Below are 10,902 nucleotides of genomic sequence, written 5' to 3'. Positions count from 1 at the left end.
TGCAATGCAATACAATGATGATTGAGAGATGAACAAATATATGTTCCTTAAAATCCTGATGTATCATATTTGACACTCGCATTTCAACATGATTTTTCTAATATATATATATATAAAACATTTATTATTTCATTATTATTTAAAATATTATTCTTATGTTTACTTTATAAAAAAATATTAAATATTTCCCAGCAAAAAGACATGTATCAAGGCCTGAAGGTGGACGTTTTTTTGAAGACCTTTCACTCCCTAACAAAAAGTTTGCATATCAAATAAAACATGATACAGTAGGCTTTTTGGACAAAAACCTGGCGAGATGTAATAAGGCACCCCTGAATTGGGGCACTGCTATCAGCAGCTGAGAAGGAAGGAAGTCAATCCTGTGTTTGACAGTAGCCTTGTGTGCATTCCTGTGCCACCTGAAAAAGTTGTCAAGGTTAGTTAGAAAACTGCTTGTATTAACAACTATAGTCATACATTCCAAAGTTAACACAACATTAAGACTAAAGGTAAGTCACCTTTTGAAGGTCTTGCGCAGTAAAAAGTCTCTGAAAAATGGGATGTTTCTTACAGCTCCCCAAAGCGCAGACTCTCGTGTCCACTCTTCCAGGCTCCAGAGCTCAATGCGACAGTCGTTCTGCACATGCATTATGGTTGTGAGAGTGTTGGTGTAGTAATCTGTGCCCGCTTCACTGCGTGAGACCACTCGCAAGTCATATGGTCTGATAAAAGAGAAATTAGACTTAATCAACATAGACTTACTCAAAATGTATATCAAACTAAAATACTGTACTGCAAATAAACAAATTAATTTAAAAGAAATACATTTAAGTGAAATACATTTAACCATCACGTTTTGTTCTGAACATTTTGATCCGGAGAGATTCCCGAAAATGCTAGTTAAAGGCATAGTTCACCCAAAGATGAAATTCAATTACTCGCCTTCAAGTTGTTAATAAACCTGTATGAGTTTTATTTCTTTTGTTGAACACAAAATAAAATATTTTGAAGAATGTTGGTAACCAAACAGCTGCTGGTAGCAAAACAATACTATTGAAGTCAATGGGGACCAGAAACTGTCTGGTTACCCACATTCTTCAAAATATTTTATTTTGTGTTCAACAGAAGAAAGAAATTCATACAGGTTTGGAACAACTTGAGGGAGTGTAAATGATGACAATTTTTATTTTTGGGTGAACTTTCCCTTCAATTTTATTGCGTTGGACTAAATATTACTGACCAAAATACCAATTTCTTGTTAAACTATATTACTATTATAAACTATTATATGCTAAATAATGGATTGAATCTTTTTGTCAGCTTGTTTTCTTTCAGTTAGAATGGGTTTTGTATTTCTTTTTGGAACTGATTAATAATAGGCCTCATGAGCTTATGTAGTTCAGTTTTTGAACGAACATTACCAAAATTATCCACAAATAATTGTATTTATTTTTCACTCAAAAACAGGTGGTGAATAAACTCAGATCAAAGAAACCTACGATCAATCAGTGCCAAAAATAAATACAAAATCTGTGCTAAGTGAAAGAAAACAAAAATTGAATACAAGATTTGGGGTTAATGAGAAAATAGCCATTTTTATTCTGAATTTTTATTGAGATTTGCAAGTCATTTTTATTGGGAAAACAACATTGGGATTTTCAATAAAATAAATATATATTTTTTTAAATGACTAGCACCTGTAAGGTCCATCTTCAGAAGCCTTCAAATAGTAAAATTCATGTTCCCCCAGATGTTTTTCCTTGGCTAACATCTCAACTACCTCAGTTCCGGTGAGTGGTTTGTATTTAGGTTTTCTGTTTTTCTTGGTTTTATTATTTTCTCTTGGGACTGCAGGCTTCTCATATTCAACACTTCAAAACACAGACAAACTATTTACAATCTTCAAAGCAAAGTACAGAAAAAGTGAATGAATGGAATAAGTTGGTAATACTCAACTTACTTGAATTTTCTGATGTTTGAGTGCTGAATCGCTCTGACAGGTGTCACAAAACGGGGCCCTTCTCTCCACACAGTCTGTCTGACTGGCAGTTCAGTGCCCACCTGTGATACTAACTGAGGCAGTTTAACAAAAGACAGATCGTATTGTGGTGGAGACAATGGAGGGCTGAGGGAGCGAAAAGGTGAGGGTTCACACTTAAATGCTGGTGTAGCAGTAAGAGATTCACGAAACAGCAGTCGAGGCTGGGAAGCTGCAGGTTCAAGACTGCAATCTGCTGAGCAGTAGAGCTTGTTTCTTCTCTTGCTTCGGGTGACGGCGGGTTCTGTGGAGGCATTTCCTCGAGTTTCTCTCTTGGGTGATGACATGGTTAAAAAGTCAGTTTGAGATATCACTGCCTGCACTGGGAGTCCACTTCAAACCCATCTTCCGAAAAAGCATCCATTGTTTCATGATGCCCTGGCAACATGAATCAAAAAGTAGTATTTGACAAATTATTGAGCACAAATGAGGTTAACTTGACTACTTAATACAGCATTACTACAAACAAAACATTTGCATAACTACCATAGGCCTACAATACCTTACAACAGAGAAAACTAAAAATTTGTCTAAAATATTTCAAACGGTGAAGTTGTTGAAACTCGAAGCTTAACAGTCCACAGGAGCATATTTTAACCTAAAAGTATACGTATAAGTACACTACACTTGCGTTAATAGAAATTTTATATTGTCATTTTCACGGTTAATACTCTATGTTACCAACGCAACGTCTATGTAGCTGAAGTAACGAGAAACAATTGCAAAGTTTGTTGACGGGTCAGAGTCAGACAAAAAGATAACAAATATGAAGCTCTTTTGATAGATGTGTGGCAAAAATAAGCTTGTAACTATTTTAATAATTACATAAGAGGAGATGTGTGTAAATTTATCTTACCTGGGATCAAATCTCGGCGCATCTGTGTTTACGCGCTTTCTGTTGTCAAGGGAACGGTAACAAACTCGCTCAAACTTTCACAGTAAAGAATAGAAAAGGGTTTTTTTACTGCAAGAAAATCAGAAATAACCTTCAGAAAAGCCCCATTTAAAGGGACCTTCTAGTCTGTTGACAAAACATCAATGATTGCGTGCTTAGAAATACATTAATATTATAGAAATGGCAAGTGTTAATCACGTGAGCTATTTATAATGTATTTAAGATTTTGACAAGTCAAAAGACTCACTGTAAGCTAGCCTACTAGTTGCATAATTTGTTATTATCCTTATGGGGAAGAAAGAAAAAGAAAAAAAACAACATCAGCCCGTGCTGAGTTTGCGGGTCTCAGGGTTATTAACTAAAACTGCAATTAAAATTAAAACCATTAAAAATATATATCGTTATTTAAAATAAAAAAAATATATATAAAAAATTATTTCAGCTAACTCTATGCACTAAAATAACTAAAACTAATATAAAAAAAATGTAACTATAAAAAAAATGTAACTACACAAAAACTATTAAATGTGTCAAAAACAAAACTAGTAAAACTTAAACAGCAAAAAATATAAAAATAAAAGCTAATTCCAATTAATAAAAACTATAATAGTATCTCAGTGATAGTAAAATAACACTGGCTGGTCTTAAGTTGGTCTCCTAGCCTGGCTAAGTTGGTAAAGCACCACACACTCCATTAAAACCAACCAGCAGAAAAACAAAAAACTTGTTTCGTGTTTGATCAGTTTCAGAACAGATTTCTCTGTGTGTCTGATTCATTAAGCAGCATTATTGACCAACAGATTCATAGTTTAACAATGATGAACTGTCCTTTTATTCTGCCCTAGCTTTCAGTTTTGCACCTAGCTATTTTCTGTTACCAACGCAACGTCTATGTAGCTGAAGTAACGAGAAACAATTGCAAAGTTTGTTGACGGGTCAGAGTCAGACAAAAAGATAACAAATATGAAGCTCTTTTGATAGATGTGTGGCAAAAATAAGCTTGTAACTATTTTAATAATTACATAAGAGGAGATGTGTGTAAATTTATCTTACCTGGGATCAAATCTCGGCGCATCTGTGTTTACGCGCTTTCTGTTGTCAAGGGAACGGTAACAAACTCGCTCAAACTTTCACAGTAAAGAATAGAAAAGGGTTTTTTTACTGCAAGAAAATCAGAAATAACCTTCAGAAAAGCCCCATTTAAAGGGACCTTCTAGTCTGTTGACAAAACATCAATGATTGCGTGCTTAGAAATACATTAATATTATAGAAATGGCAAGTGTTAATCACGTGAGCTATTTATAATGTATTTAAGATTTTGACAAGTCAAAAGACTCACTGTAAGCTAGCCTACTAGTTGCATAATTTGTTATTATCCTTATGGGGAAGAAAGAAAAAGAAAAAAAATAACATCAGCCCGTGCTGAGTTTGCGGGTCTCAGGGTTATTAACTAAAACTGCAATTAAAATTAAAACCATTAAAAATATATATCGTTATTTAAAATAAAAAAAATATATTTTAAAAATTATTTCAGCTAACTCTATGCACTAAAATAACTAAAACTAATATAAAAAAAATGTAACTATAAAAAAAATTTAACTACACAAAAACTATTAAATGTGTCAAAAACAAAACTAGTAAAACTTAAACAGCAAAAAATATAAAAATAAAAGCTAATTCCAATTAATAAAAACTATAATAGTATCTCAGTGATAGTAAAATAACACTGGCTGCTCTTAAGTTGGTCTCCTAGCCTGGCTAAGTTGGTAAAGCACCACAAACTCCATTAAAACCAACCAGCAGAAAAACAAAAAACTTATTGTTTCGTGTTTGATCAGTTTCAGAACAGATTTCTCTGTGTGTCTGATTCATTAAGCAGCATTATTGACCAACAGATTCATAGTTTAACAATGATGAACTGTCCTTTTATTCTGCCCTAGCTTTCAGTTTTGCACCTAGCTATTTTCCAGAAAATTGACTTCTCAGGAAATGTATACTATACAGTGTGTTATAGCATACACCAACTACATTGTTTTATTAATGTATTGCAGGCTATGTCTCACACTGTCCTGGTGTATCTAAAAGGACAGAATCCTTAGAAGAAACACTTCAATAATAAAAAAAAATCTGAGTCTGAATATCAGATACAGTTCTTTATGTCAAAAAACAAGATTCTGATGGGCTATAAACAAATGAAAATGCATTTCACACATGCACAGACATGTTTATAAAGTTTTGATATAACCAATAGCTGTATTAAAGTTTATACACATTAAACAAAATCCCAAATAACAGCAAAAAAAAGACAGTAGATTTATTAGAATTCAGTCATTTTCTTGTGTGTGTCTGCTTTCTTCTGCTCTCTCTGGATGGACTGTTCCTGAGCCCTCAGCTGCTCCAGCAACTTGCGGGAAGCAGTGAGCTTCTCCTCGATTCTACTGACCACTGTCGCATCCCTGAGGACAGAGAGAATGCAAAGACAATGAAACTGAGAAAGAGAAATATGTAATGGTGAGTGTTGGAGAATAAAAACCTAAAATCAGCTATGCAGCTAACTTTACGTTCTCAGTAGCCAAATTAACAGCAGTTTTCAAAACAGTGCTGATGCAACAAAATTCATTGCAATTTTTGTACCACTGTATTACACAAGCAGAGGATTTATGTCAGAGCAATGGTAATAATGAAAGGTGCTCTCCAACTGTACTTTTTTTATTCATCCAATCAGTTTGTTCGGAGTTCATTTAAATGGTTTAAGTTCTAAAAAGATACTTCAAAAAGCCTGATTCATCCAATTAGTTTGTTCAGACTAAATCATTCAAACTGATCATTCAAACAAATGATTTGTTCAATTGAATTGAGAAAAATAATTTGTATGTCCAGATGTCCCCAAACAGCAACAGATTTTCAAAAGAGCAGATCTACTGAACTACTTTAGTAGCTTCTGCAACACTGATAAGGGTTATATCAAGAATGAGAAGGTGATGAAAGGAACGAAGAAAAGAAAATTGGCCGGGTGCAAAGAAAGTGAGGAAAGAACACCTTCCATTTCGTCTACTGAGAGACTTGGTGAGCTGCTGGATCTCTTTCTCCACTTGAGCTACTTTCTCCGTAGCCTGGAACAGACGAACATTCAGGGAACGTTTGGTGCTCTTTCTGCCCCGGTAGGCCTCTACACCTGTGACTGATGAGCTTGATGAATGAGACGCAAGCTGAGCTCTGCCACCAAGCTTCGAGTTCAGGAAATCAAAAACATTGTGGCGTGTTGATGTGGAGGCTTTCCTCTTTTTAGCCTTCGGTTTACGAGACGCCGGGTTGTCCTTAGCAATAGCGGCTGCAGTCTTTCTCTGAGTGAGCTCAGCACATATGTCCAATGAGCCGCCTTTCGGAAGAACCATGGCCTGAACTGGCTCTACTCGACCAGAGAGGGTTTTCCCCAAACCTATGCATACACAGAAACAGTTGTTACAAACGTATGCACAAGATATAAATTAGAGGTCGAACGATATGGATATTTTGAGGGCCGATAGCTAATATAAAGCCAATATATATATATCACACTATTTAAAGATAGTAAAAAAAAAAAACACATGCACAACAATTGTTTAAATGTAATTTATATTTATATAAATTATATAATTTGAAAATTAATAAATATGAAAAAGAATTGAACTTGAAAAAAAAAATCTGTAAAATAAGAGTATTATATAGATGGCAACTTCTTGATTCTGTTATTCTATTATAGTAGTTTTCTAAATAAATACATAAATAAATCTAAGTAAACACTGTAACCAACAGTGTACTTGTTAATCTGGTGAGTTTCTGAGCACTGGAATCATATTTTTTTCAAATAAAGACACGGTAGTGCTAATTTTACATATGCTGTAGCATACAGAGAATATGACATATATAGCGCAGCATAGTTTGAAATCAACTATTCAAAGTTTGCCACTTGTGCATGTTCAGCGACAGCCCAACTCTCCTGTCAGTGTTCAATTTGCACGGACTGACTGTTAAACACAGTCCACAAATGCAGCACACTTTAGAGGATCTCACAGCTGAAGTTGACAAATTTTCAAGGTTAGATATTCAGATTAGATATTCAAAGACTTGTTAAAAATGAAAAGTTAATTTGCTGAATGCTAACAATTTTACTAAAGTATTTTAGCATTTGCCTTACTGTTACTAAGAATAGAAAAGCAAACGCTATGACACTTTTTTATAATACTTTTACATTTGTTCGGATGGTTTTTAGACTGATGGCTGATATAGTCACCTACCTTTACCAAGCTCGTAACCCATTTTGAGCAAGAGCTTGGAGCCAATGCCACGTGTGTGAGCCTCCCAACCGCAAAACTCTGCACTGTTTACCTGGGCCATGTCCTCCTCTCTTGATGTGAATACTGTAATTAGATACAAAGTCAGCTTGATTTCAACAATGTGTTGAATGTGCATTCCAGCACACAATATTCCAGAGCATGTTGTAATTATGCTTTTACACCTTTAGCATAAGCAGTATCACACTGGTCAGAATCATCCTCAGAGTCCGATGAGGAAGAGGAGGAACTGTCATCCTGACGAAGAGGAGGAATGATCCCATCAGCCTCCAGCACAGCCTCCTTCAGCAGCAGCGAGTCAAATTTCACTGTGTACAACCCAGCTTCAATCTCTGGAGAAAGAGAAGCAGAATGTCTCATGCACACCTGTAATGTCTTGCTCTGTTTTACCTAATCGAGTGTACATGCTGTTGTGTTTTTGTACAGTGTTTTTGAAACGTCCGCTATTTTCCATTAAATTTCCCCTTGGGGATCAATAAGGAATCTTTCTCTCTGTTCTTGTGAATTTTGGGAAAGGTAACAAACAAATGATATCATGTAGAAATCTCTGTTCTTCCTTTCTGTTAATGGCAGTGAAAGAACTCTGAAAGTGTACCTGATATTCTGGCCGGGTACCAGATGCCATCTTCATGCTTGGCCAAACACGCAGAGCCCGACTCCATGTTACTGATGTCAGCCTCCAGGAAGTCCCTGAGCTCTGATACACACACCACCTCACCATGAGAGAACCTGAAAACACACACATTAGTCAACAAAACAGCTGCAAACAACATACAGAAAACGACATAAAACAAAAAATGCCATCATAGACAGGATCCCCCACGTTATGAGTCAAGGGGACTGGATCCCCTTGACTCATAACATGTGTCAAGGTCTATAATGTTTCTTCAAATAACATACAACTTTTTATGAAAGGCAAGTTAGTTTAGTTTGTAAAAATGTCATGAGGTGCAACTACTAATCCCCAACCCCCCCCCAAAATAAGTTTTTTTTTTAATATAAGAAATTAACTATTTACAAAAAAATTATATTTTTAACTTGAAAATATAGTTTTATGATAATAAAACTATAGTTGTGAAATCAAAACAGTTTTATGAAAATAACACTTTTTTAGCTATTCTTAAATATACTTTTTAAGTTGAAAATATAATTGAAAAGTTTTATGGTGCAAATAATAATCACATTTAATAATTACCTAAATAAAAAAGTATATTTTCATAAAACCTTTAAATTATATTTTCAAGGAAAAAAGTAAATTTTGTATAATTATTAAATGTAATTATATATAATAAATTATTAAACAAATGCAAAGATATGTGATTTATAAAAAAAATACTTTTTACAGTGACTACCATTAAAAGTCTTTTTGAAAATAATGTATATTTTAAGTATTTTATGCAAGTATACATGTAAAATATTTATTTAAAAAATTTTACCTTGAAAATATGAACATTTTTATGAAAATAATGATTAAGATGTGTGCACTCACAGGTATTAAAGGTGTAAGGACAAATATATATATTTTTACTCAACCTAATTTAATTTAAACTTTTGATGAAAATGGTATAGTTTTCCAAATAAGTATTTTTTTTCTCTCTTTGTGAACATTATAATATCAGGCAGTCAAAAACTCCACACTTTGTATACCAAGCTTACATTAAAACTAAAATGACTGAAGAAATAAAATAGAGCACCTGCAGTTGTCCATGAAGCGGCACTTGTCCTCAAGGTAGAAGCCGCAGGGTTTCATGGATTTGTTTGTGGGATATGTGATTTATAAAAAAAATACTTTTTACAGTGACTACCATTAAAAGTCTTTTTGAAAATAATGTATATTTTAAGTATTTTATGCAAGTATACATGTAAAATATTTATTTAAAAAATTTTACCTTGAAAATATGAACATTTTTATGAAAATAATGATTAAGATGTGTGCACTCACAGGTATTAAAGGTGTAAGGACAAATATATATATTTTTACTCAACCTAATTTAATTTAAACTTTTGATGAAAATGGTATAGTTTTCCAAATAAGTATTTTTTTTCTCTCTTTGTGAACATTATAATATCAGGCAGTCAAAAACTCCACACTTTGTATACCAAGCTTACATTAAAACTAAAATGACTGAAGAAATAAAATAGAGCACCTGCAGTTGTCCATGAAGCGGCACTTGTCCTCAAGGTAGAAGCCGCAGGGTTTCATGGATTTGTTTGTGGGATGAAGGTAAAGCACCCGGACTCGAGCCTCTTCTCCTTCTGGCTCCTCAGGGCAGACCACCATGGCGTTATGGTACTCTAGGGTTCCCCATGAGGTCCGGTAAGGAGCACGTACCTTAGTTCCACTTATATCCACCTCTTCCTCCTCATCAGGTTCAGAGTTTTGTTTCACCTCAGCAGAGTCCTCTGACAGTTCAGCATAGAAAGTAGCAAACTCATTGTCTAAAGCCGCTTCTTGAGGAACCGATGTGGCACTTTGGTTTGTCGAGGGCTCCTCCAAAGAAGCCAGCAACTGGCTTTTTTTGACAGACACCAGGCTGGACTCTGTGAGCTCAATGAGCTGCTGCAAGTCCTCCTTTAGCTTCAGCAGGTCAGCCTGCTCCTCTGAGCCCAAACCAGCAGATAACGCCACCTCAACCTGCTGAATCTGAGCGCTGTAGGTCTTGATGGCTTCTTCCAGACTGCTTTCATCCATAGTGTGGATCAGGCACTTACATGACAGGAGCTCAATGAGATAAAGCTGCAAGAATAAAGCAGGCAAAGAACGGTCTTCAGTACACTCTTCACATACTTCAGAAAACATTATTTAATGTTCTTGTGATATATATATATATGAGATGAGGTGGAGACTATGCAATAAGGCCGGTTAGCTTTCAAGCTAATGTTACAGAGAGCCCAAACGTTAGCACTCTCTAGCTAGTTTACTGCTTTATTTTAGTTCAGATACATGATTTTACTTTTGTAGCCGGCTAACATAACATAAAAATCACGGACTTACATTTTAAATCTGCTGTTGGTGGTCTTCGTTGCATTGTTTTGTCCCTGTACGGACAGAAACGGTAAGAATTTCTTCGTCTGCAGCTCATTCGGAGCCGCTCAACTTTGACCTCACTGTCGTCATCGGACAGCACTTGCTTCCTACATCCTAATTCAGTTAAGAGATGTTCATTATTTGCACTTACTCACACAAATGCAAAATGATTATGTCGTTAATTTTTACATTTAGCAAGGTAAATATTACATTCATAAACAAAAATTTGCGAAATGCATACACCAAAATGTCATTTTTATTAGAAATGGAATCTTTGAAAGAGTCTCTAATGGAAATTCATAACAAAAAGAATGACATACTGTTAGATTTCATGGAGGATTTTTTTTTCTTGAATAGCTCCCCCACTGTAGGAAGAAGGAAGATAATTTGAACTATTGTTTACATGTTTTATTATTTCCCCCCTCTTCTCTTAAATGCTGTTTTACAGATTAATATTGCTCTTCTTTCTTGTGCATGTGGACTTAATTGTTAAAATTTATTGTAATGTTCAATCTATTTCAGTTAATGAATTACATAAAAATAACTGGCCTCTTTGCAAACCAGATTTCTTACCATTTTAAATTACCTTAAGTTCATTATTTTAAAC

The 10,902-nt window shown here is 34.7% G+C and overlaps 1 protein-coding gene across 2 annotated transcripts; it reads right to left on the bottom strand.

The window, feature by feature from the left end:
- Positions 1 to 5,100: 5,100 nt before the first annotated feature.
- On the bottom strand, positions 5,101 to 10,392 carry zgpat (zinc finger, CCCH-type with G patch domain). Of its 2 annotated transcripts, XM_016531572.1 has the most exons (8): positions 10,263 to 10,392; positions 9,475 to 10,004; positions 8,962 to 9,021; positions 7,863 to 7,996; positions 7,432 to 7,599; positions 7,211 to 7,333; positions 5,973 to 6,372; positions 5,101 to 5,389 (listed from the first exon to the last, which is right to left on the bottom strand). In XM_016531572.1, exons 2-8 carry the CDS (start codon positions 9,957 to 9,959, stop codon positions 5,251 to 5,253), a joined length of 1,509 nt encoding a protein of 502 aa, XP_016387058.1. In that variant the 5' UTR covers positions 9,960 to 10,004; positions 10,263 to 10,392; the 3' UTR covers positions 5,101 to 5,250. The 2 variants fall into 2 exon arrangements, with proteins under 2 accessions (XP_016387058.1, XP_016387059.1); XM_016531573.1 differs by lacking the exon at positions 8,962 to 9,021 and having other exon boundaries at positions 9,415 to 10,004.
- Positions 10,393 to 10,902: the final 510 nt, after the last annotated feature.

The sequence above is a fragment of the Sinocyclocheilus rhinocerous genome, unplaced genomic scaffold, assembly GCF_001515625.1.
Source record: "Sinocyclocheilus rhinocerous isolate Xijiao unplaced genomic scaffold, SAMN03320098_v1.1 scaffold2469, whole genome shotgun sequence".
NCBI lineage: Eukaryota > Metazoa > Chordata > Actinopteri > Cypriniformes > Cyprinidae > Sinocyclocheilus > Sinocyclocheilus rhinocerous.
Note: the sequence above shows the minus strand (reverse complement) of the source record. Positions and strands in the feature narration are given on the sequence as shown.